Consider the following 27,455-nt stretch of genomic DNA (forward strand, 5'->3'; position numbering starts at 1 on the left):
ATGCCTGCCTCCTCTGCTTAGCTGAAAGATGTCGAGCAGAGAAATTCACCTGGTAGCTGCCTATTTTTGCTCCTGTTTTTCTTCAGCCTCTCCCTCCACTGCCCTCACGCACTGGGTTTCCTTGTTGCATTTTCTCTGGCATCATCTGCTGTTTGGTTTGCTGGCTTATGCAACATGAGGCACACTGATAACAACATCTCCACACTCTTGTTGTAATACTGCAGGGTGTTCCCGAGATTGATGCAAGAAATCAAATCTCTATTTTAGAAGACTAATGGCTTTTTCCACAACAGTTTACATTCTTGTATGGCTATTGTTGCATCAATGCTTAACTGCTGTGACAGGACTGGTGAGGAACCAGGGAAGTAGAGGATAACCCTTGTCCTCCAGCATCCATCTCTACACGCAGTGCTAGCCACTAATAATGTCTGGCAATTCAGTCTCTCAAAGGACTGCTTCCTGGAAACATGACATTGGCCATGAGGAAATTCTTCTTATTATCCACAACCACCTGCATATTTATAGAGTGGAAACCATTCCTGTCGAAGGAAATGTCTGGATTATAGATGGAAGCCCTTATGGGCACACAACTGCAGTCAAATGTTGCAGGCATTTGTAGGAATCCAGCAATACTAGCAAACCCCAGTGCCTTAGATGTCACCTGCTCCTCATTGAACTGAAAGTAGATGGAATCATTCTCTGTGAATGCAGTGTCTGGTGACCTCTCTGATATTCTAGTGAGCAGCAAATTGAGATCCAGGCTAAGATTACTGTCACCACTTGGGAAGCTCCTGTGATGAGGAAGTTAAGTCAGGGTGGCCTTGACCTCCACAGAGAGAGCAGTCCAGGCATAAAAGTGAAGGTTTACCCTGCAGCATTGCACATTACTGAGTGCCTAGTCTTGGAAAATTGGTGTTTGTTCATGATTCAATGAGGTGCCTGAGGCTTTGCTGGGACTTGGCTCTTCACTGATGCCTCCAGTCCCCAGATCCCTGACTAATCCTGAGTGGTCAGTTATGGCTATATCAATGCCTCCAGTAATGGAATGCTGCCAGTGATGTCACTCCTGAGGCAATCATTGCCCGAGTACCTCAACTGCTCAATGCTGGAGGAAGCACCCCCTGTAGTATTTCACAAACTCTGTATATTTTGGCTGGTGTAGGCACAGCCCATAGTCAACAATACATCTGCCCAGTAAGGTCTCCCAATATCAACAGAGGGTTCCATTAAATAGCAAGAGAAGACACAAACTGGTGTAACATTTGTATTGGGTTAGTTCCATATTTGTATTGGGATAATTCCATGATTGTGGTAGATTGAACCTTTGAGTTACAATTTACTTCAGGAAGACCAGAAATGAGTGTAGCACAAGTATGACATAGAAGAAGGACATTTGGTCCATTGAGGATCACAGAGCAAACTCATTCCACTAATAATTTTCCACATGACCTATTCCCATCAACCGCTCTCAGATTCTACTACCCACCTACACCAGGGACAATTTACAATGGCCAATTAATCTACCAACCTGCACATCTTTGGGATATGGGAGGAAATCGAAACATGTGGATGATGATACTACTATATGCATCTATGACATCCAGAAAATGTCAGACATGTTAGTGTGAATAGTCTATGGAAACACCAGTTTCAATTTCACAGTGGGTGAAATTGAAACAGGCATGAAATGATCGCTTATGTTATCTGTCCTGGGTGATTTTTTTTTTTACATAAGCACCAAAGGTATGGATGATAATTGATCCAATTTCTAGACTTATTTGTGCAGTCAAGGCCATTTACCAGTAACAAAATAATTTCCTCTCGTGGTTTCTGTGATGTATTTGAAAACACTCGAAGACCGGCAACCAAAACTTACATTCCATGTGTTCAAATTAATGAAAGAAAAATAGTAGGATTTGGATGAGATTTCAAGATACAGAATCTTAATAGTTGCCATGAACCAGTAGAACTGTAACCCTGTACAAGTAAAGGTTTACAAGTAAAACTGGGTTATATTGTGTCACAAAGCAATCATTTGTTACGATTAGCAATGGATTTTGAGCTACATGGGCAATGTCAATTTAAATTTGCTTAATTGAAATTTCTATTAATGTACTCTTTCAATTTTCAAATATCCTTTTATCTCTTTTTCTCACATTTGGACCTGGAATCTAAGCATAATCAATGCATTATCTTAGCTATCATTGCATCAGGTGTCTCCAGTTAAATACTTTGTTCCTTCCTACATACTGTACACTACTTCCTTTACCAAGTAAAATAAAAAAGAATCAAAGTTCTTGGTATGGTTTGCTTTATCTCTACTAACACATACATTAAACATAAATAAAATACAGCTGTTTCCTACCTGCCGATACCTGGCTTACTTTACCGAAACGAAGGTTTAATGATGGCTTCCAGGGCATAGCCCATGGCACAGTCTTCATTGTGAATGTGCATTTTGCAGCATTAAGTAGGGGTAGAAGAGGTGAGACATCTGTTAACCAATGGCCAATGCGTCTGTAATTATAAGTTGGAAAGATATGCATAACTTTTTTAGCAAAGGGAAATAAAAGATAGGAGAAAAAAACTAAAAGGCTACTTACTTCAATAAGGATTGTATATATATTTGAACGTCAATGTAAATCTTTGAGCGGCATTTGCTGAAGTTATGGTGGAGGAATGAGGGTAAATCTGAGAAATTTCTGAAGAAATTCCCAACGTGCATTTTCAGCACGTTTTCAGATTTCACCTAAAAATTAAATATTTCAGATGTAGCTTTCTATTCAACACCCCCAATGATTCTGCTCATGGGGCTGAACTATGAAGATCTTGAGTTCACACCTGAGCCATTTGTTCTGAGTCCAAGTGCAAGTAAAGAGAGGAAGAAACACAGCCAGGAATTCAACTTGTCTGCTACCCAGCAATTGCTGTTGACCATTTGCATGGAGAGGAAGGCCAGCATCCCAAACACCTCCTTCACCACCTGAGCAACCCATGTTGGCACCTTAAGCAATCTACAGACATACACCAAGGTCCCTCTGTTTCTCAAAATTCCCTAGTGCCCTACAATTCATGGTGAATTCTCTACCCTTACAAAACCTCCTGAAATGCATCATCTTGCAATTATCAGGATTAAATTTCATCTGCCATTGGTCTGCCCATCTTACTTGCTGATATCTGTCATCCAAGACTATCTTCCTCACTGTCATCAATACCACCAATCTTTATGTCATCTGCAAACATACCAATCATAACTCCTATACTCATATCCAAATTATTAATGCATATGGCAAAGAACAAGGATCTCAGCACGTCCCTATGGTACACAGCTCGTTACAAGCTTCCAACCACAAAAGCAGCTTCCACCGTCACCCTCCATCTCTTATTACTAAGCCAACTTTGGATCCAATTAGCCAACTTGCCTTGGATTCCATAGGCTCTAACATTTTTGATCAGCCTTGCATATGGGAGCCTGTCAAAAGCCTTACTGAAGTCCATGTAGACTACATCAATTACACTACCATCATCAATATATTTTGTTACTTTTTCAAACAACTTAATAAATTTATAGTTTCCTCTCTCTCTCTCTCCACTTTTAATAATTGTTCTTTCTTATCAGTCTAACATGCTTTTGATGCCATTCATTACAATCCTGTGGAGGCAATGGTTACCTTATCAAGTGATTTTTATTTCCTGACTTACGGAAAAAATTGACTTATGGAAAAAATTGACTTATGGACATCTGTAAAAACAAAACAAATTTTGTAAGCGGGGTCTGCTGCCAACCCATATCAATGGGGATCAATTTACATACTTGCCTGAGTATGTAAATTGATTCCTATTGATATGGGTAGGCTGCAGACTTCATTTGTTTGGATTTCCACCTGATGGATGTTTGTTTAGTGACAGTAGCCTTTAAGATTGTGGACATCTCCTTCTGCTAGAAAGTATGGAAAGGGCCAGGCAGTTGCTTCTAGATTACCTAACGGAAAATTTGGCCCCACAAAATCCATTTTTTTTACGCTATTGAAGCCAATTCAGTTCTAAAGTAGCATCTGTGCTGCATGTGCACAATTGTGGCAGGTGCCAACTAGGTGAAGGCAGAGATGCAGAGATACCTCCTGACTGGGAGACTGAGAAAAGGTGGAGGATGAGCTGCTATAACTGAGTGAGGAAGGCAAGTAAGAGGAGGTCATGTATGCTTGAAGTTTGAGGATCAATTCTCCTACCTGAACTTCAGAAATACACTTTCATAAGGAAGCTGTCACCTGCTGCAGATGGAGCAACAACTTCTGATCAGGCTTGCTTTGCCTATGACTGTCAGCATGAATGTAGTCATAAACCATCATGCATCATGAACTTTTAAAGGCTGGAGATGGAAATGAGAGCAATATCAAATAGCTTGCTGATCACAGTTGCATAAAGGAGATCACTGGCCTCTATACAACAAAACTGGTTATTTTCCTCTTCACTTTCCATAGGCTGTAGCTTTGTGAGGACTGCATGCTTATCCGCAGTGCTGAATGTCAGTGTCTGTTATATGCTGGTTTGTGGGCCCCAGGTGTTCCTCCTGCACACTTCCTCCTGTACAGAACCGAAGGGATTCTGCTCTTCCAGCATTCAACAAATTCTGAAAGTCATTGCCCACTGTTTGGGCAGCAGTTTGGACACTTTCATCCTGTGGCAGTCAGTTGCATCAGCTGCATTTGAGTGACCAGGAAAAGGTAAAGGGTTGCCTCTGGGATGCAAGGACCATCCAAAAGGTTTGCATGAGCAGCACATGGTCTCTGTGCATAATTGTGCAAAAGGCCAGGGATTTGTAATTCTATCAAGCACATGGTGTGTGTTAGAACTTCTCCCTCACCCCCCTTTCACTTCATCCTCTCCCAAAGCTGGAATGAGTCACTCATGCAGTGTCACTCTAACACATAGTTTTAAGCATAGAAAAATTTCTCAACCAGTGTGTTTGCTTTGGGAGGCTTTAATACTAGTTCATTTCTTGTGCCACTGCACATAGGAAATCAATGACTGTGACCCTTAACTGAAGCAGCATTAGAGGTCCATTTCGTGCAAAGGCAACTACATCCCTATTTAAATCCATGTATTATGCCTTTATTTATATATAGAATTTAGCCTTCCAGAGGTCCAATCTTCTAGATAATACATCTAATGGGAATAGAGGATCACAGGGCACTATGCAGCTTGGAGTCTTTGTGTTCTGGGTAGCATTTATTCCTTAATCAACATCTCTAAAATTAACTCGCCATTTACCTATTACCATTTCTGTGCACAAACTGGCTGCTACAGTTGGTTACAAAACATCAAAGACCAAATATGAGAAGTAATTTCTAATGGAAAGTAAAAGATGGCGTTCCCCTAGTACTCACCCTCCACCCTTCGCATTCAAGGCATTACCCTTTGTAATTTCCACCAGCTTCATTACAATTCACAAGAACACAGGAAGAGAGGAGCAGGAGTCAGCCATTGGGCCTTTCCAGCCTGCCCACCATTTAATCATGGCTGATCTATGCTGGCCTCAACTCCTCTCTGTGCCATTTCTTCGTACCCTTCTATTTCCTCAGCCTATCAAATATTTATAGGCTTCCACTTTAATACTTCAATGATCCAGCTTCCGCCACCCGCTGGGCCAGAGAAATCCAGAGATTCACCACACTCTGCAAGAAGAAATTCTTTAGCAACTCAGTTTTAAATGAGCAGCTCCTTACTTTATAGCCATGTCCCCTTGTTTGAGACTCCCCCACCAGTAAAAACATCCCAACATATACCCTGTCAAGCCCCTTAGGATTCCACCATTAGTCACACCTTTGCTTTGTATTCCTTTCCTGCACTTCACAGGGACCACTGACTTCAGGACTCTCTGGTCCGCTCTTCCATCCCCACCTGCCACTTGCCATCCCAGGGCACCTTTTCATGCAACCCGAGGTGCAACACCCGTCCATTCACCACTTCCCTTCCCACCATCCAGGGCCCCAAGTAATCATTCTAGGTGAAGCAGCCATTCACTTGCACATTGTCCAATCTAGTGTATGCATTTGGTGTTCAGTGTATCCTCCACTGCAGTAGAGAAACCAAGCACAGGTTGGATGATCACTTTGAGAGCACCTGTGCTCAGTCCACAGGAGTGACCCTGAGCTTCCTGTAGAAGGCCTCTTTAATTTTTAATCCTACTCCTTTCCTTTCCTGTCTGCGGCCTCGTCCACTGCAACAGCGAGGCCCATGTAAACTAGAAGAACAATACCTTATCTTCTGTCTAGGCACTGAAGCTTCTGAAATGAACTCTGAATTCTCCAATTTCCAGTAAGTTGCTCTCTCATCATTTCCCATTATCATGTTTATGTCCCTTTCTCATCCCCTTTCTCATCCCCTTTCTTTAAAATGTCGGTCCTCATGCTCCTTATCATCCAATTTGCTTTAATCTACTTCATTCCTCTCCCCAGCTCTACTTTGAAATCTGTAACCCTCCTCTCTCCCCCAGCTCTAAGGGTCACTGACTTGAAACATTGACTGGTTTCCACAGATGGTGTTTGACTGGCTGAGTCCTTCCAGCATTTCTGTCTTTGAAGCAATTTATTATGATGGTTTTAAGACTGCCCAAGTATAAAAAGGATGCTATACAAATTCACATTTTCCCTTTCTTTGGAAATCTACATTCCATGTAATGGAATAAGTTGTCATGAAGTATGCTCAGATACAAGGTTTTCAATATATTCCTAATCACCTCCTGTGACACTGCATACGTATTCAGATGACACAAGTTTAGAACTCGAGACATAATTGGATTTCCAGTTACACCCTCTGAAAGAAATCTGAACAGTTGTAGTTCATACAGCCATTTGAGCCTTCTCTATCATTCAATGAATTCATGGTTCATCTAACTCAATGAATTCATGACTCATCTAACCCAATGAATTCATCCAACCCAAATCCACTTTCTTGATGCTACCTGATCTGCAGAGTATTTCCAGCATTTTTTTACTTCAGTGTTCTGCATCTCACAATTCCAGCATTGTTTCTTTTCTTTCTATTCATTTCTCTCCATTTACACTCTTCCAGATAAATCATCTATGATTAACAAGCATTCAGCACCCTCTCTGACAGCACCAACAATATTTGTGTCACTGGACAATCTTGGTCACCACCCTATCACAGACATCCCGCTAGTTCCCTCCCCATCTCTGCAACTTAAAACACATGCTTTCTCACTTTTCCATTTCTGATAAAAGGTCACTGAAAGGTTGCTCTCTGCACAGATGCTGCATGACTTGCTTTTATTCCACTTTCCTGCTCTATCCAAATGTATTTCTTGATTTCATTAAAATCCTTAATCTATTATTCACATGTTTAATATATTAATATATTAATGGGCAGGCACGGTAGTGTAGCAGTTAGCATAACACTATTGCAGCGCCGGTGACCTGGGTTCAATTCCAACCGCTGTCTGTAAGGAGCTTGTATGTTCTCCCCGTGTCGGCGCGGGTTTCCTCCAGGTTCTCCGGTTTCCTCCCACATTCCAAAGACATGCTATGTTGGTGCCGGAAGCGTGGCGACACTTGCGGGCTGCCCCCAGAACACTCATGTAAAAGATGCACTTCACTGTGTGTTTCGATGTACATGTGACTAATAAAGATATCTTATCTTATCAACCTGTCTTCTTTTATCTTTAGTTGAACATCCTCAGCCTACTGAAGGTGCAAATTCCAAAGTTCCAACTGTGGAAAGAAATTTCCCCTCATTTCATTCTAAGTGGTCAACCCCAGGACTGGCCACTATTCTGCCCCTCCTCCCCTTTTACCGTCTTTCATTTGCGTATTATGGCCTGCCCCGCATGTCCCTGTAGGCCAGACTATACAACTTTACAACATTAGTAACACATTACACAGACAAAGGAGCTCAACGGTCCATTTAATGGCAACATCATTTCATTTTATCCCTGTCCATTATTACCTGCTGGTGGTTAGTTTATTTGTAATCCCAAAGAGTCTTGCAATGTTCTCATGAAAAATAATAGATTCATTCTGTTTCAGTCATCTTAAAAGAAGTCAGATTCAAAATGTCAGATTCAAAAATTTTTGTTTCCTTGGAAACAAATTGCATTTAATTTGCAAATCAGCATTTATTTTGGCTTGCAAAGTAATAAACTTAGACTAGATGAAATTTTTGCTCAAAGAAATCAAATCCTGAGATCTCATTCAGGTATTGGTGCAAATATTGGTTCGGCTACAAGAGGTTTGACCATTCATTATAGTAAGAATATTAGAAATATGGGAAGTGTATGGAGATGATTCACTAGAATTCTAATCATAAATGATTTAAAGTGAAGAAAAAAATGGATGGAAATTGATTTATATAGTGCTTTTTTCCATCATTATATGACTGCAAATCTATTTTCCCCACACTCTGGAGCAAAACAAAACAAATAATGAGTTGTTTTGCATCATTCAGGAAGTTTAACTGGCCACTTCCAGGCATGACTTAGTGACACACCTGAAATGATTTCTTCAACAGCCACCCACATGATTACATCATTCCTGGATAAGGTTCCCTCTTGAGCATTGCATGGGAAATTGGACCAGGTTATTCCAGGAGCACTTGACCTTGGACACTCCAGGGACATCTCTGTCTTCAAAATGTGGTGTTGGAAGTGACCCGGTAAATTAATTCCCTAGTTTTCTTTGTTCCTTTGGAATCCCATGCCCTCACATTGCACCAATGCCTACAGCATTCCCCAATCTCCTGATCTCACTCCCTAACCATACTCCTAACCCCACAAGCCTCGTAACATAACCCTCCAGTGTCACTCCCTGACCTCCTGGTCCCCAACGATGATCTTGCTCCTAGGCAACCAAGGTCCAGGTCTAGGTCTAAACCCATAAAGGAAGCATCAATCTCTACATTGCTTCCTCCTGTTCCCCGCATGCTGGCCACATGCCCAATTTCCACTCACTGATCTAATTTCTATCTATTGTCCTCTAATTGAAGAGGAAGCATCAATTTAGGCATAGCATGATAAAAGGCTCCATCTGTGCCAAATGCTACAGTTCTGTTGATTTATATTCTTATATTAAGTACTGGTTTACCTGCGGAATGGTGTAATCCATCTCCCAAGTTCAAGGTTGCAATATGAGCTGTTCTCTTTACAACACACATAAAGTTCAATTCTGTGATCCCAATGAGCACAGGTTTCATCTGTTGTTCCAGGACATGACAATGAAACATCAAGTTCTAGATGGTTAAATGAAGATTGGTCTGTGGGAGACAGAAACGTTTCAACTTTATTTATCATTTATATATCTGCAGTACCCACCTCATCAAATTTCGTGCAAGATAACTATTCTGGCCTCCTACTATCAATTATTCTTAATTCTATCATGGCATTGCAACCTTCCAAAAGTGGCTATAAGCCTCCTCCTCTTCCTTCTCTTTTCTGATTTTGTTAAGTATTCAGATTATAGTCTTTCCTTTGATGGACCTGTGCATTACTAAAAAAACTTCCTGGGTAGGGGTGGAATTTCTGGCAGGATATTGAGTCTCTCGTTCTTTTATCGCCACCATCAAAAATTCTGACAGGAAATGTGGATGGTGATATGAGTATGCACTGTATATATTACTATTCTTCATACTAAGAATCTATAGCAGAAACAAACACAGTATTAGAAAATGAAGTTAAGATAATCCAGAATAAAACAAAGAGCATCATAATTTCCTCATACAACATCCTGATTAAGCCCCATCTGGAATATTTACCTGGAATTTGGCAAAGCTGCCCTGTATTTTTCAGCACTACATGCATGATGATCATGAAACTAGAGCATGATCGGTCTGTTTCCAGGTCAAATTGTACCATTCTGCCAATTCGACCAAGCACTTCCTATCCTAAATTCTGTTTGCTAGGAGCAACCGGTTTCTCTTTCAGGCATACATGTAGGGATGTCATTTCTACTGCAACTCTAGTTTAGGACACTGCAAGGAGAAATTAGGTTCTATTGTTCCAGAACACATTTGCCATTGAGAATTCACTATGGAGTCAGCTTTCAATAGCATTGCTTGCTCTGCAGCTGCACAATTTAAAAAGAACCTCCCTGAGCGGGTCCCAGTCTGAAACTGGGAAACGATTTCAAATAAGTTCACTTCGGCAAGTAAAGGAAGTTACCCTGTAGGTAACAATTAAGTTATTTACTTACCTGTTCGCCGTCAAGCACTGCACACTACCCTTCTATGGTACCAATACACAGCCACTCTCCTCCAAACTCAAGATCCTCGTCCAACATCCCTCTAACTCACATGTTAGCCAATCTTATCTATCATCTGTCCCCTCACAACCACTGGTCACACAAAACAAATCCCACCCTGCTCAATAACCAGACCTGATTCCTAGTGATAACCTAACACAACCACTGGTCACATAACACAAACCAATCAACCTACACAACCCCCACAAATCACCGGAGATGCCCCCATACCCAGGCATCATCCATTCTTCAAACCCCACACCAATTGTCCCCTGCACCACTCACCCGATATGAGCCCAACAAACTCCAATCAACAATGGCATTTCTTACCCATTGATTCCCTCCCCAAACCAGCTGCCCGAATCACTGATCCCTTTCCAATCCACAACCCTCCTTCCCTATGCCCAGATGTTTTCCCCCAGAACCATAGAAACCTAGGAAAAAAGGAGATAAAGGCTAACAGATTAATGCCTAGTTTAAAGTCGACAGATATCATGGCTCCTCAGCAGGTCACGCAGCATCTGCAAAAGGAGAAACAGAGCTAATGTTTTGGGTCAATGATCCTTCACCAGAACAACAACAACATCCCTTTATTAAGTTCCTTTAATGTAGCAAAATGTTTCCAAGGCAGTTCACACTATGTTATGGAACAAAAAACTGATGCCGAGCCACATCTGGAAATATTAGTGCAGACTTGATAGTTTTTAAGGAGTCCAGTGTGTCAGCCACTGCATTTTAACCAAGGAGGAAAGAATTGAGATGTAGATGCAGTGGAGAATTTCCTGAGCTTAGGATTTTGCCAGCCAAAGGAGCAATCATCAATACTGACTAAAGTTGGGAGTGACCAAGAGACCAGGCTTAGAGAAATATTGATAGAGAGAGAGAGATTCAAGGATGTGCTCAGAGCTTCTTGAAGAAGTGCAACATCTCCACTGACTCCTGTGAAGCTCTAGCCCATGACTGCTCAAAGTGGAGAAGGAACATCCAGGATAGTGGTGAGAACCTCACGGTCATGCACTGGGGACACACGGAAGCCCTGCGTAAGCATTGGAAGGAGTGGACCATCTCATAACCCACCCACCCACCTGCTCTGATAGTCACTTCTTACCCCATCTGTGGAAGAGTCTGCATTCCCAAATTGGCCTCAGTAGCCACCGCTGGATTCACAAACCCAGAATAGAAGCAAGTTATCCTCCAATTGAGGGACTGCCTAAGAAGCTGTTAGCTATCAGGACAGTTTTCTTTCCGCAGGAATGCATTGTTGCTGCATTTAGTCCATGAAATTTCTTTAGAAGTGTTTAAAACAGCAAGGAGGATACCTAGAGGAGGCTGATATTGGTCTATGAACCAATAAGATGCTGGTTTAATGAGCATGACCAAGAATCTTCCAGAGTTAATTTTTAATCTCTTTTAGTAGGAGAGGAATTTTCTAGAATGCAAACCATGCTGAGTTAGTCTTGGATTGTATGAACCTTCTGGAGCAATTTTAAAGCTATACTCATCTAGGTAAGTGAAGGTCTAATTCACTCCTGACTCGCACCTTGTAAATGATGAAAAATATATGGAGAGTCAAGAGCTGTTTCCACATTATTTATGAACTTGGCCTGGTTACATTTCTGGTTAATGCCAAATACAAGGATTTGGTGATGATGATATTGTTTAAGATCATGGGAAGATGGTTAAACTCTCTTGTTAATGATTGCTGCCTGACATTAGAGATAGCACCAAGTCTGAATACTCTCTACATCTTCCTGCATGCAGGCAATTATTATCATTATCTAAGGAGTTGTGAATGGAAATGAACAATGTGCAACCATTATCAATCATTCCCCCCTCTGACCTTATATGAAAGAAATTCATTAATGAAATAGTTGAAAATGTTTGGGCCTAGGACACTAACCTGATGAAGTCCCGTAGCAATGTCCTAAGATTGAGATGATTGGCCTCCAACAGCCACAACCATCTTCCTTTATCGTAGTTTTGACTCTAGCTAGCGAAGAGTTCCTCCCCAATTCTTATTTATTATTCCTTCTAGTGCTTCTTGATGAAGTGTTCAGTCAAATTCTGTCTTTAAGGACTGTTCCTTTGTGTATGTTTGGACCCAGACTATAATGATACCTGGAGCTTAATAGCTTTGGTAAAGCCCAAGTGAGTATCTTCCATTCCTTTACAGAGGACTGGGAAAAGGCAGATTGGATTAATCTTGCTATGTGGTAGGACACACTTGGACTATTTTCTGTTATCATGTAAATGCCAGTGTGGTAATTCTAAAGGATCAGCACAATAGGATGTTAAAAGGACCTATAGCCTTCACTGTATTCGGAGTGCTTGGGTATTTCTTGAAATTAAGAAGAATTGGGTGGTCTGGCTTCTCTAAAGATTGGTAGGCTAAAATGGATACGACACTTCATGAGATTAGTGCCTTCGAAACAGCTTTATTCACCCTTGTCGTTACATTTAGCAAATCTAGTTAATGGCTTGAGTGGCATTCAGCCAAATATAAACTATTAATTTTAAAATAACATCTGGAGGGGACCAAAGTGACGTAATTTAGGGCTGAATGTGTGAAAAGCTAATCATCAGGAAGCTGCCATAATGTGACATCTAGCAAGTAACACAACAATGTCCAATTAGTGATATTAGAAATGACACGCTTTTATGTTGCAGAAAAGAATGTGAAATGTCAATATTAAATGCTCCAAGGGAGTTACTCATCTGCTAGTTTTTCCCATCTATAATATGGATATCGTGTGTTAAGCAATTTCAATTTTAATTACCTTGCAAATAAGCACTATAATTATTGAATGAAAATTATTATTTTCCCTGAACAGTGTATCTCTTTAAATAATTGAGGGAAAACAATGCAGTCAGTTAAATTCTGTTCTAAATTTCTTACATTTAATCTTGTACTTACGCTCACCAGCTCTCAATCTTTTAATGATCAGGAACACTCTGGTTCTATCCATCTTTGCCTTTTGTTTTATAAATTCAGACACTTCTATTATATTGCCCATGATTGCTGTATTTCTTACAAAAGAGACCCTAAATTACAAATCTTATTTGGCATTTATAATTCCTCACTCATATCTGGGCTCGTAGTGATTGAATGGTTGTCCTGGACAAGGTTGCAGCAGATGATCAAGTGAACACTACTGAAGCTTACTCCCTGATATTCCTATTTATAATATCTAGGATCCTATTAATTTTATTGCTTTTACAATTATTCCTCCTGCATTTAAAGATGCTGCTAAAAGTCATTTGAAATTAAATATTACATGATATAATGGTCTCTAATTCACTCTATTTCCTGAGGGAAAATTGTACATAATTTATTTTAGTTTGTTTAAAAGCAAACAACTGATATATACAGTAATTAACTAAAGAGACACACAAGAGACTACAGGTGCTGGAATCTGGAGCAAAAAATACAAACTACTGAAGGAACTCAACGAGTCGAACAGCGTGTGCGGGGAAAGGAATTGTCGACGTTTCAGGTCGAGACATTACATCAGGACTCTTCCATTTATCAATGTACCAATGATAGCAATAATATTGTAGATCCCTGTGTTGAGTAAAGCTTTGAGTTCATCTACTTGCTAAACTCTTTGCATCAAAATAAATGCAATTTAGCTTTGAATTCCCTTGTTTTTCACATACTTGCCTACTGGACTTGCTATCTATTTCTCCTCTATCACATCCGATCTTCTCTTAATCACTTCTTTCTTTTCTCCTCCATCTTACATCAGGATGCAAAGAGTTTATCAAGTAGATAAACTCAAAGCTTTACTTAACAGGAGGCTCTACAATATTGTTGCCATCATTGATACATGGTTGAAAGATGGGCAGGGCTGGCAACTCGATATCCCTGGGTACAGAATTTTCAGGCGAGACAGGGGCAGTAAAAGTGGAGGTGGCATTCATTGCCCTGTTAGTCAAAGATTGCATTACCTCAGTACTGAGGAGGATTTCCAAGAAGACTCATCATTCAAAGCCATATGGGTAGAGATTAGAAACAAAAAGGGTGACGTCACTTTGCTGGGGCTGTATTACAGACCTCCCAAAGTGAACAGGAGATAGAGGAGTGATTACATAAGCATATATCAGAAAGATGCAATAAAAACAGGGTTATTGTACTGGGGGATTTCAATTTCCCAAATATTAGTGGGCATTGCCTTAGCATTTAGGGGCTCGGAAAGAGGCGTGTCCAGGAGACTTTTCGGAGCAGTATGCAGATAGACCAATGAGGAAAGGTGCAATACTGGACCTTATCTTGGGGAGTATAGCTGGTCAAGCAGAGGGAATGTCAGTGGAGATCATTTTGGGGATAGTAACAATAACTCTGCATATTATAAAGGGGCTATGGAAAAGGACAGGGATAGACCAGAAATAAATGTCTTTACTGGGGGGGGTTGCGGAGGAAAGGCCAATTTCATTAACATAAGAGAGGACCTAGCAAAGGTAGTTTGGAAGCATCAACTTGCAGGCAAGTATACATCTGCACTGTAGGTAGCATTCAAAGGAGAAGTAACAAGAATTCAAAGTCAACATTAAGGCCAGGAGTAACACATATAGGGAACCCTGGATCAGTAGGCGTTCTTTCAGTATAGCAAGGGCAAAAGAGTAACCAGGGAAAAAGTAAGGCCCACTATGGACAATGGGGGCAATCTGTGCATGGAGTCAGAAGGTACAGGTGAGGTCCTAAATGAATATTTTTCCCATCGGTATTCGCAAAGGAAATGGACTTTGTATTTGGAGAATTCAGTGAGGGTGTAGGTGAAAGTTGAATGCAGGTCTGAATAAATAGAGAGCAGGCACAATGCCTTGACAGGTGGATAAATCCCCAGGATTGAATGGGATTTATCCCAGGCTGCTACAAGAAGTTGCTGTGGCTCTGGATGAGATTTTTAAATCTTCACTGGAGGACAGCAAACATGGTCCTCCTTTTCAAGAAAGGCAGCAGGGAAAGGCCTAGTAACTATAGACCTGCGAGCCTAACATCAGTGGTACGGAAGATACTGGAAAAATTTCTGAAGGAGAGGATTAATAGTCACTTGCAAAGACAGGGACTAATCAGAGATGGCCAACGTGGTTTTGTCAAGGGCAGATCCTGTCTGACCAATTTGCATTCTTTGAAGTGGTAACAAAATGTATGGATAAGGGCGGGGCAGTAGATGTGATTACATGGACTTTAGTAAAGCCTTTCACAAGGTCCCACATGGGAAATTGATCCAAAAGGTTAGGGCCCATTGGATACATGGCAAGTTGGCAAACTTGATCCAAAATTGGGTTGGCAATAGGAGACAGAGTGATGGTAAAGGGCTGTTTTTGCATTTGGATGCCTGTGACTAGTGGTGTCCCACAATGATCGGTGCTGGGAACCTTGCTGTCTATAACATACATGAATGACTTGGATGTGGATGTGGGAGTAGGTTCATGGATGAGCCGAAGATTGGTGGAGTTGGTAATGGTGCGGAAGGTGGTCTTAGGCTGCAGAGAAGTATCAATGTGTTGGTGAAATGGGATGAAAAATGGCAGATGGAATTTAATACAGACAAATGTGAGGTGATTCATTTAGGGAGCATGAATGAGGCTAGGACATGCACCATAGTCTTTGGGATTATTGAGGAACAGAGGGACCTTGGAGTAGAAGTCCATAGGTCTTTGAAGGTGACAATACAGGTAGATAATGTGGTTAGGAAGGCATTTTGGATACTGGCCTTCATTAGTCGGGGATTGAATATAAAAGTATGGAGTTTATATTCCAACTTTATAAAATGTTGGTCAGATCTGAGCTGCAGTGCTGCGTACAATTCTGATCACCATGCCATAGGAAGGGTTAGAGAGGGCACAGAGGAGATTCACCAGGATGTTGCCTGGGATGGAGAAGTTCATTTATGAGGAGAGACTGGAGAGGCTAGGTCTGTTAAACCTGGAGCAGAGGTGGTTAAGAGGTGGTTAAGAGGTGACATGATTGAGGTATATAAAATAAAGTATAGATTGGGTAGACTGTAGGAAACTTTTCTCGATATCACAGGTAGATAAAACTAGATGACGCAGATTTAGGGCAAGGGGAAAGAGATTTAGAGGGGATATGAGGGGGATCTTGATAAGGGTGGGGCAGTACGTGTGATTTACATGGACTTTAGTAGAGCCTTTCACAAAGTTCCACATGGGAAACTGGTCCAGAGAGTGGTACGTACCTGGAATGCACTGCCTGAGAGAGTGATTGAAGCTGGGTTGCTGACAGCATTTAAGAAGTGCCTAGATGAACACTTACATCGCTTAGGCGTAGAGGGCTATGGACCAAATGCTGGGTGATGTGGTTAGTATCGAAGTGTTACCACTGGTTGGCATGGATGAGTTGGGCCAAATGGCCTGTTTCAAGCTGCTTGATTCTATGACTACTTTGTCATGGAGAAAACATTTCCATCTGTGAGGGTGACCAAAACTGAGGACTATAAATACAAAATACTCATTCATTAATCTAATAAGGAATTGAGCAGAGACTTAGCTGAAGGATGGTTAGAATGTGGAATTCATTTCCATTAGGAGTAGTTGAAGAAATTATATAATGCATTTCAGAGGCGTAAAACAAATCGATTGATAAGGGATAAGAAGAAGGTTAGGAGGCAGATCAAGTAAATAGATTTGTTGGGCCAAATAGCCTACTTCCGTGCTGCAGCATCAATGTAGTTTGATGACTCATGCTAAACAAATAAGCTGTGTTTCAACAAAATTGAGCTGATACCAAACAGCATGATTCATCCATGTCAAACTCTTCCAACAAACTGGATATCTTTTTAAAATCTAGTTTCTCAAATTACTCCCAATATTCTAATTATGATATCACTGGGATTTATACAATTACAATAATTTGGATCAACTTAGTCAAATGCCTTTCAGATATAGTCATTCAATTATTTTTAAAATTTAGAAACATAGAAAATAGGAGAAGGAAGTAACTATTCTGTCCTTCAAACCTGATTCAATGCAGTCATGGCTGATCCTCTAGCTCAATACCATATTTCTGCTCTCTCCCCATACCCTTGTGTCTTACTTGATGTTGACTGTAAACATTCAGGCTTCACACAACTGGTTTCCCTGTTCCATTTTATTAAGGAGCCACCTTTCCTCATCTTTGTTTGAAGTGCCACATGAAATATAAAAAAAATTATGCCAAGTCCTCCCTGAAACACACCCAATTTGCTCAAGCATGCTCTCTGAGGAAATAATCAAACATCGTATGCATACAAAACACAGTTCCTTGGAATTTCTCTTTGACAGCCTGAAATTAATAAAGCAAAGCTCCAGGATGTACGGGATATAATCTTGGCCCCCAACACAGAGGAACTTTTTCTCAATAGAAATGGGATTATCTATGTTCTTATTGTCAGCTTCAATCTTATTCAAAGTATTACCTATTGACATTTTTTGTAGTACTTGATCAACATGGCATCATCTTAGATTGTAGCCACAAATTTAAATGCTAACATAAATGAAGCTTTATATCAAATCAACTAAATCTCACTGCTATGCAAGCAAGGAAGATGTACAGTGATTCATCCAAGAATAGAGCTTATAGAGGGGTCAAAATGATGTCATCTGTCTTCACTGGATGGTCATCCAGGACTAGAAGGTGAAAAGACTCTCAAGATGCTTGCTTTGAGTAAATACAAATTCAAAAGAATTCTTGAAAAAATTGGAAATGCTTTCATTGGAAAAAAGAAGTAATTTGAAATCATGTGATGTGACGGCTGTTTAAAAATGAGGCGAGAGTTGATAGAAAATGCAGTTTCCAATTTTGAGGAGCAACACAACAAGCACTGGAGGAACTCAGCGGGTCAGGCAGCATCTATGGAGGGAAATGGACAGTCGATGTTTCGGGTTGAGACCCTTCGTGTGTCCATTTCCCTCCACAGATGCTGCCTCACTTGTTGAGGTTCTCCAGCACTTTTCGTGTTGCTCCAAATTCCAGCATCTGCCGGTCTCTTGTGTCTCTAATTTTGAGGTGTCTGTTTTGAGGAAGCACTGACTTCACGTAATTAGCTAGAATGTTCCTGCTAAAAGTAGGAAGCCAGTAAATGAATCATATTTTATTTGTCCACTAATAACATCACAGGAAGTAAGCATTTGAAATTAGAGATATGTCAGTCAGTGAAAGTATAGCTATAAACGGCATCATAGTAAAATGGTTGTGGAAGAGATCAATTACATTACCTTCTGGAAGGTCAATAATCGCAACAACTCCCTTGTCACCTTGCATTACTGTGTCATTGAACACATTTATTACAAAAGCTGGCCTCTGAAGCTTTGCTTCCAAGTTTTTCATATAATTGAACCTTGCAGAAAAAGTAAATAATTATTCAATTTAACTGGCAGTGTGGTTACTCAGTTTTGCATACACTGAACATATACAGTATACACTTCTGGTGGAAAGTTACCAAAACTTTAGGCTTGGAAATTCACATGCACTGTGCAGCTTTTAGCACATTATACTGTAAACTTTATCTATCTAATAATATATTTTTTCAATATCAAGTTGTAATTTTAAATTTTATTACATACTTCTGATGGGGGTTTACTCTGAGTGCTCTGGTTTCCTCCCACATCCCAAAGACAAGTATTTATCTCTTGGTATAGGTTAACAGCAGAAGGAACCAAATGGTAATTGATGAGCGTGTGTGAAACGGAATACAATGCAGGAGTACAGGGAAATAAGGAGATGGGAATGAGACTAATGAGTTTGCTCCCTTGGGAGAAAACATGAACCCAATTAGGCTGAATGGCCTGCTGTGTCATTATAAGTTTAAGGCTGCACTTCCAAGGCATTCTCACACTGAAAGGCAGACTTCTTTTGAAATAAGAAGTAAAGAGAAAAAATGTAGACTTAAACCAGAGAAAATGACATTAAAAATTATGATGTGTAAAAACCAACCCAAATGATGATAAGGGCTCCTGTTTAGTATCTGTGGTTTCTTACCATTCAGCTTGCCAGACGATAAAATTGAGTGATGGATAGAGGAACCAACCCAATTCCGACAATCTTTTATCCATGTTAATTCCAAAGAAAAAATTAGGTGAGGGAGTGTGTTGGAAGGTCACATTCACTCTTGTATGGTTTCTGCATAATAAAGCAATCGAACAAGTTATACAAAACTATGATGTAATACTTTGCTTATTAATATTCCTCCTGCACCAATGCCTTTAGGGCAGAATTTCTACTGGTTTCTTAAACTCCAACTATAACTTTATGTTATTTATGCACTTTCTGTGGGTTTTCTTGATTTTCTACCTGAAGGTCATCTGTGCTGGAGTAACCGTGGCCACAAGACATATAAAAGCATGAGGGTAAACTGAGAAATTGCAACTAAATACCATTGCACCTCTGCTCATAACTGATAAACTGCTCAGTGGGATAGATATAGATACAATAGTTCCCATGTCTAAAAGGAACATACTAGGAAATCATCACATATGAAATTGGTGATTTATAAAGTACCTTTTATAATCTTGGGTTTTACTTGCCACAATTTATGGTAAATTTGCAGCATATCACCTCAAGTTTTGTTACAGTGCAGAACTTCAGTCTACTTAAGTGAAATTTATGGGGATCTGCTTTGGAATCATGCTGTAAGCCTTAGTAGGTTTGTTATTTTGATAGAAGTATGCAAACTCTGCGTGGTCTAAGCACCTACACAACAATGCTCATAAAATTTCATAAATAATGTACAAATTTGTATCAGTTGCAGTTATATAAAGAGGAACTAAACTTCAGATCCAGTGTCACAACTGAGGAAGACTTATATTTATATCACAAGGCAGATGAAGCCAGGTGAGGCCATTTTTCACTCTACCTTGTCTGCCCACCTATTATCCACCTGCCTCTGTCTCCCAACTCCATCCTTACCCCTCCCCTACCTGGCTCAATCTGCCCATCAATATTCACCCCTTCTTGGTTGACCAATCATCTACTGGCACACATCTCACCACTAACCCTCTCCTCTTTATACTGGCTAGCTTCCCTCTCCACTCTCATTCGTGATGCAGTTTTCTCTTCCCCCCACAGATGCTGAGTTCCTCCAGTGGACTGTTTGTTGCTTCAGATTCCAGCATCTGCAGTCTTATATCTCTAAAGTGATATGAGTTGTTTTTAACAAAATTCAGGTAGATTTATATAATTTATGACATTTACAACAGAAATTATGGATATTGCGATCAGTTTAGTTTTAACCAATTGGGAAATGGAGACCATTCTTTTTAACTGTTTCTCCACATTAAAAACAGAGCTTTAAATAAAGAAGTTCTGAATTGGATTAGAGTTGGGTTGCAAAGAAGGTTGGTCTCAAACTTATCTGAGATGGGCTCCAGAATAGATTTCATGGAACTTGGACTTTGAATTTATAAAATTCACTGTAGAATAAGACGCTAAGTGTAACTGCCACTTTTGATGTTAATGTGCACTTGAATCACCTGTATCAATATAAAAATGGAAGCATAATATATTTTGTTTTAAAGGAACACATCGTGGCATTTTAAATTTGTGTAGTCTTATTAGTTTCTCAACATTTTTACTTACAAAGTGAATTCCTGGATTATAAAAATATATGGCACATAAGGAGGCCATTAAGCCCATCCTGTTCCTGCCAGCTTGGAAAGTAAACTCGTACAGCTATTTCCAGATCTCCACCTGTATCATTGTAAAGTAATCAACTTGCTGCACATACCCAATACTTGGACATTTAATGAGTGCTTCTGCCTCCATCACCCTTTCAGGCAATGGGTTCCAGACCACCATTTCCCTAGAAGTGAAAACATTTTTTCCTCTTTTCCTTTAATCTTTCTACATTAAATCTATGGTCACTCATTATTGACCCCTCTGCTAAGGGACATAGGTACACGCTGTCTAAACATCTCAATTAAATCTCCAAAGAAATCAATGCAGCCTAGCGAACCTTCCTCATTACAAATTCTCCAGTCCTTGCACATTCTCATCAATCTCTTCTGTATCGTTTCCACTGCTATTATATTCTTCCTGTAATGTGGCAAGCTCAGCTCTAGCTTAACAAATGTTTTGTACAATTCTACCACAATTTCCCAGCTCTTATATTCCATGCCTCTGCCAATAATGACACGAAACACATATGCCTTCTCAATCGTCTTATTCACCTGTGCTGCCAGCTTCAGGGATTTGTAGATGTGAACTCCAAAATCCTGTTTCTCTACCATTATTATGTATTCCCTGCAGCTGCAGCATGGCTGGCCTGCAGTGGAGGAGACCATTGATGGCTCTGCAGGACACCTCAAGCAGTTCTGGGCAGCATATAGAACACTATGGGTACTGGCAGAGTGCCAATTGTGGGATCGTGAATGTATCATCCCAGACCACAGCAGATTGAATCTCTGTAGAGTGTGGCACTAACTCTACAGAGTTGAGACAGCAATTCTCATAAGCTGTTTTAGGACATATTGCTGGGCTGCTTTGACAACCTAAAAGCCCCTTTGGATATTGGTAACCACAGAGTGATGGCAGCAGCCTGAGTTTCCGTGGTAGATAACTAAGCTTCCGCTGAGCTGAACAACCAGATGTTTAGTGGCTTCTACTTCTACTACCATAGAACCTGAGATGTTTCCTGTCAGATGCTGCTTGACAGTTAGGTTCACAAGCAGCAAATGGAGTTGCTCAGCACATCCCTACTGCATAGGATTAGTTCCAACCTCTGCACAAAGTTTTGTGTCAGCTTGGTGTTGGATTCCTTCACTTGACAACGCATGCAGATTGTTTGGCAGGCCTGACAATGCACCAAACATTTCATCATGCAGACTAATCTGTCTTCAATTACAGACTGTCTCAATGAAGTCCTCATTTGAGTCCTCTGACACAGAACTTGTGTGTGCTCTTACCCACTTGAGAGCTGACCCAGTACTACTCTTACCGCCCACCTCCCGCACCAGCTCTAGCTACCTGGTGACTCATTAAATGCAAATCCTGCTCTTAAGCTCATCTTTACAACAACATGCTGTGCCAGTGTCTGAGTTGGTGTTTGGGATGAGACTGGTCTAGATTCTGTTGAATGGGACCACAACCTGCACCAGTTGCTAAAATGCTTCAGTATCATGCGTTTATATTGTCTGCATCCAGAGAGAGAATCTTGCTGGCCGAGACCCCTTGAACCACTAGTATGACCTCCTGTTAGTTGCAAGAGGGCCTTTAGCGATGGGACTGGTTCAAGTGATTGGGTCAGAACAAGCCTCGTCTCAAAAAGTCACTTGAGGAATTTAGTCTGTTAGTTTGCACTGTGCTTGCCAAATATCAAAGCATCAAGGTTTTCAATGCTTCTGTCTCTAACATTTAAAACCATTTAAAACCATTTAAAGATATTAATAATACTTACATTTTTAATTAAAAAACAAGACATTTCTAAATAATTAAAATCATTAAGCAAATACAAATAATAAAAAAAAAGTAGGAGTAGATTAGGCCTTTCAGTTTTGCTCTGCTATTCAATAAGATCATGGCTTATCTTCTACTTCAACACCACTTTCCTGCCCTACCTCCAAATTTCTTGATTTGTCTAACATCCATAAATCTCTTGATCTGTTTTGAGTGCAATAAATGACTGAGCCTCCTCAGCCCTCTGGGGCAGAAGATATCAAAGATTCTGAATGAAGAAATTTCAAAGTTCTGCCCTAAATGGCAAGAGTGATCCCTAGTTCTAGGTCCCTCAACCAGGGAAACATCTTCCCTGTAACTGTCCTATTAAGTCCTCAACCAATCTTTTACACTTCAACAAGGTCACCTCTCATTCTTATAAACTCAAAAGAATCAAAGCCTGAGCTACTCAATCTCTCCTTGTATTATAGATCCACTATTCCATGAACTAGTGTGGTAAATCTTCACTACATTATGACTATTGCAGTATATCCTGTTGCAAAGACACGTCAATGTCCCTCTACCTCCACAGATGCTGCCTGACCCAGAGTTCATCCAGCAGTTTGTTTTTTTGCTCCAGATTTCAACACCTGCAGCTTCTAATGTCTCCATTGCAAGTATATACTTCTTTCGGGAAGGAGAGCAAAATTGCACGCAAGTGTGGGCACACTAAGACGCTATATAATTGTAGTTAGACATCTTTATTTTGGTACTTAAACTCTCCAGCAATAAAGGCCATTTACCATATGCCTTTCTAACTACTTGCTACATCTGAATGAATGTTTTATGCAGGCACGGTAGTGTAGCAGTTAGCGTAACACTATTACAGCGCCAGCGACCCGGGTTCAATTCCGGCCACTGTCTGTAAGGAGTTTGTACGTTCTCCCCTTGTCTGCATGGGTTTCCTCTGGGTGCTCCCGCTTCCTCCCACATTCCAAAGATGTACGGGTTAGGAAGTTGTAGGCATGCTATGTTGGCGCCGGGTGTGTGGCGACACTTGCGAGCTGCCCCCAGAACACTCGATGCCAAAGATGCATTTCACTGTGTTTCAATGTACATGTGACTAATAAAGAAATCTTTTTAAAAATTTACAGCGATGTGTACTAGGACATCTAGATCCCTTTGAACGTTAACACTTCTCTATCTTTCACCATTTAAAAAATACCCAGTATTTCTGGTTTTCCTACAAAAGAGGATAACCTCATATTTTCCCACATTGTACTCCATCTGCCATATTGTTGCCCACTCACTCACATCCTCATTAAGCCACTTTGCAGCCTCATTGCTATTCACATTCCTAGTTAGTTTCATCTCATCAACAAACTTGGAAATGTTACATTTAATCCAAATCATTGATATAGATTGCGAATAGTTGGGGGCCAAGCACCGATCCCTGCACATCCCACTTATCACTGTCTGCTTAACTTATTCTTCCCTTTCTTCCTTGCAGTCATTTAATACCCATTCAAATGTGGATCCTATGCCACAAGACCAGTCTCCCTACCACAAATGCTGGGGAATTCCAGCAATCTCCTGCTCCATCTTTGGCCTCCAAGAACAGAATGCAGCTGGAAAATCACCAGTGGATCACAGCCAGTAAGTTTGGATCTTCCACATTCATGGCGAGCCCTGAAATTACCAGCAATGAGGAGGCTAAGCACCTTCACTTTCTTGTGGAACTAATGGCAGAACTCAGCAAAATCTCTGCCATTGTGTCTTAGTCTTCCCCCTCTTCTATCACTGTCTGGTTGTGTTACAATGCTTGACTATCTGATAGGAGAATGCTCCAAGGGCAGTTTGTGGAGTAGGGGTGGGTGTGGTGGAGAAGTAAGCAGTTCATATTTACGCCATCTGCAATCTGTCAATCAGAAATTATAAGATGAAGGGGAAGTGGGATAGGAGGAAGAAGATTAGCCATAATGGATCAAAGAATGTAGCATTATTGCGTAATAATTATTATAATATTATAAATATGGTACAAAAGGCCATTTAGCTCATTGAATCCATGCCAACCAGAAATAGACTTTAGATTAATTCCACTTCCTAGATCTTCATCCATAGCCAAAAAGGTTCTGGCCGTTCAGGGACAGAGTCATTTTTAACCCCATGGCCACTACTACCCATGAATTCAGTAATGACACCTTCAGTGATGTGTGGATCACCTTCCCATCTGTGGATCTGTCCCTCCATTAGTTAGCTGCTGCTACCTCCTCTTGTATCCCACTGCGGATGCCAAGAGCAAGAGAAACATGATGTATTGTGCCTATGTTAGGACAATGTGCCTGTTGGGATTATAAAGCTGATGTTGTGCACAAGATGTGATGTATAGGTGAAAGGCCTAAGCAATGATTTAGAACCTGGTGATCAACAGAATGTGAGGATGAGAGAGGATGCTGGTTCAGGACTGTGGAGGCTATGGGACATTCAGCAGTGTGTGAGCTAAGTGGTTCATTTGGTGGGATAGGGCAGTGAAGATCCATTTATTGGCCATCACTTTGATTTTCTTTCCCAGCAATCATAATTCTCTTGCTTCAGTAAATTCAAGATTTCCTTTACCAAATGCATTCTAACATTCAGCATGACATTTCAGTGGATAGCACAATATTTGTACATGAAGCTTCATTTCACTAATACAAACTAAATAATTCATCTTAACAATTGTGGCTTCGGACAAGAAACAGAGACTACACTATATGTTACAAAGCAATGATATGTGGATGGTGTGAAATAAAAGGAATACACAAAGTACTATGAAGAGACAAAATATCAGTCATTGGTGCTGATGTTCTCAAAAACAACAGAATTATCATAATTGAAATGTTATTCAGAACATACAGTAAACCTTGAACACAGTGATCATCATGGGATCAGGAAAACATTTATGATTACATGAAAATGTTTGCAGTCCTGCCATTCACAAGAAAGCTGTTTAGGTTTGCATTGATTCTTCAGGCAACAAACATCTAAGCCACTACCAATGCTGGAACTTCACAATATACAATGCACAACTTCATTTCTACAGTTGATCACTCAGAATTTCTAAGTGCTGAATTCCTTAAATCTACATGTGTTTCAGCTACGATGCCATGCATGCAAAAGAGCTATGCAATTAACCATGTTCCAGAACCATGTCTGCAGAACTCCAATAACTTTCAGAAACATTTTAGATGTTGTCAAAAGATACAAGCCAAAAGGCAAGAGAAAAAAAATCATAAGGATTCTTCAAAATACTCTCTGGATAGCTCAAAAGAAAGGAAAATATTGGAAACAAAATTGTGATCCTTTTGGGAAATTATTCAGCATTCCAAATACCAGGTTACACATTGAAGCAATCAAAAAGTACACATTACTCTACTTCACCAAATTATAGCAGAATCAAAGCCAAAAAAACAAAATGGAATGTATTGATGAACTAAGTCCTTTTCACATAGATAAGGTGATTGGTAGAACAGTAGAGAACTATAGGTCTAATGTGAATGAAAAAATTGAAAGAAATGAGCACTAATTTAAAAAATTGTATTGGATAAATTAATGGGAATGAGGGGCACCAAATTCACAGGGCATGATGATCTTCTAATAATTTGAAGGAGATGACTATGAGTATGGTTTTTCATCTTCCAAACTTCCATAAATTCTAGACTGGCTCCCACAGATTGGAAAGTAGCAAATATAACCCCACTCTTTAAGTGATAAGAGAGACAACATATGTGATATGGTGATACCTGTGATGTTTCAGATTCATCTGAAGAGTCATGGACCTGAAATGTTAACTGTTTCTCTTTCCAAAGATCCTGCCTGACTTGCTGAGTGTTTCCAGCATTTTGTGTTTTATTTCAGATTTCCAGCATTTACAGTTTTTTCAAACTTTCATTAACTGTGGACCTATTCAAACACACCAGAGTCTACTGAGAAAAAATAGGTTTCAATATGACTATGTCCCAGCAAATTGTTCATTCTCTGTCAGCTCAGAATTCAGTTATAAGATTGCTCACAGCAAGGGACGTTAAAAGTTTTTGTTGGGGTCCTGCTTGGGGACAAATCATCATTTTTGATTGGTTCATGGAAAGTAATATTTTCTTTATTGCAATCCAATAAATTACTCAATAAATGTATCAAATAGACATATCTCAATTAAATAATATATCATTGAATCTCCATCCATCACAAGAGAAACAGCAGCTATCTGGTATAGTCCAGTCAATTTACAAGATAGTCTACTAAGTACAATACAGTGCTTCGCAATTATGTTTTGAATGAGAACATTCACCTTTTGAAGAAAGGAGAGACTTAATATTTAAATTTAAATAGTATGATTATACATGTATTCAACTGAGAGGAGATTCTGTAATAGTTTTATTCACATGGTCAGATTTAGTAAATGTTTATTCAAATCAAGGAACTTTATAATTTTTCAATTCAAAAAGTACAATTATTTGTATTATTACCCTCTGACTGCCCCATTAGCCCAAAGCAACCCTAACCTCGCCCAGGCACAGATATTCACTTTGTCCCATTCATTCTTTCCCAACCTTCTCTGCAACTACACTTACTTGTTTTCTCTTTCCTAGTTCAGATGAAGGGGTTTTTGATTTAAAACATTAACTCTGTTTCTCTTTCCATAGATGCTGCCTGATCTGCTGAGTGTTTCCAACATTTTCTGTCTTTGTTTCAGATTTCCAGCATCTGCAGTTTTTTTTTATTTTCAAAAAGTAATGGTTATGCCTTAGCTTTGTGTTTAAGTAGCCTACGTCAATAACTCAGAGGAAGAGCCTGTT

General features: G+C 40.1%; 1 protein-coding gene across 1 annotated transcript in view; it reads right to left on the bottom strand.

Annotated features, from left to right (window-relative positions):
* Nucleotides 1-27,455, bottom strand: part of si:dkey-256h2.1 (uncharacterized protein LOC337520 homolog) — a 115,399-nt gene that overhangs the window by 41,873 nt on the left and 46,071 nt on the right. Inside the window, exons 5-8 of the mRNA XM_052016769.1 lie at nt 19,231-19,371; nt 18,468-18,589; nt 9,099-9,267; nt 2,366-2,517 (exon numbers count right to left, since the gene is read on the bottom strand). Of these exons, the coding sequence (XP_051872729.1) occupies nt 2,366-2,517; nt 9,099-9,267; nt 18,468-18,589; nt 19,231-19,371 (584 nt within the window). The remainder of the gene's footprint in view (nt 1-2,365; nt 2,518-9,098; nt 9,268-18,467; nt 18,590-19,230; nt 19,372-27,455) is intronic.

Source organism: Pristis pectinata, chromosome 5 (genome assembly GCF_009764475.1).
Source record: "Pristis pectinata isolate sPriPec2 chromosome 5, sPriPec2.1.pri, whole genome shotgun sequence".
In the NCBI taxonomy this organism is placed as follows: Eukaryota; Metazoa; Chordata; class Chondrichthyes; order Rhinopristiformes; family Pristidae; genus Pristis; species Pristis pectinata.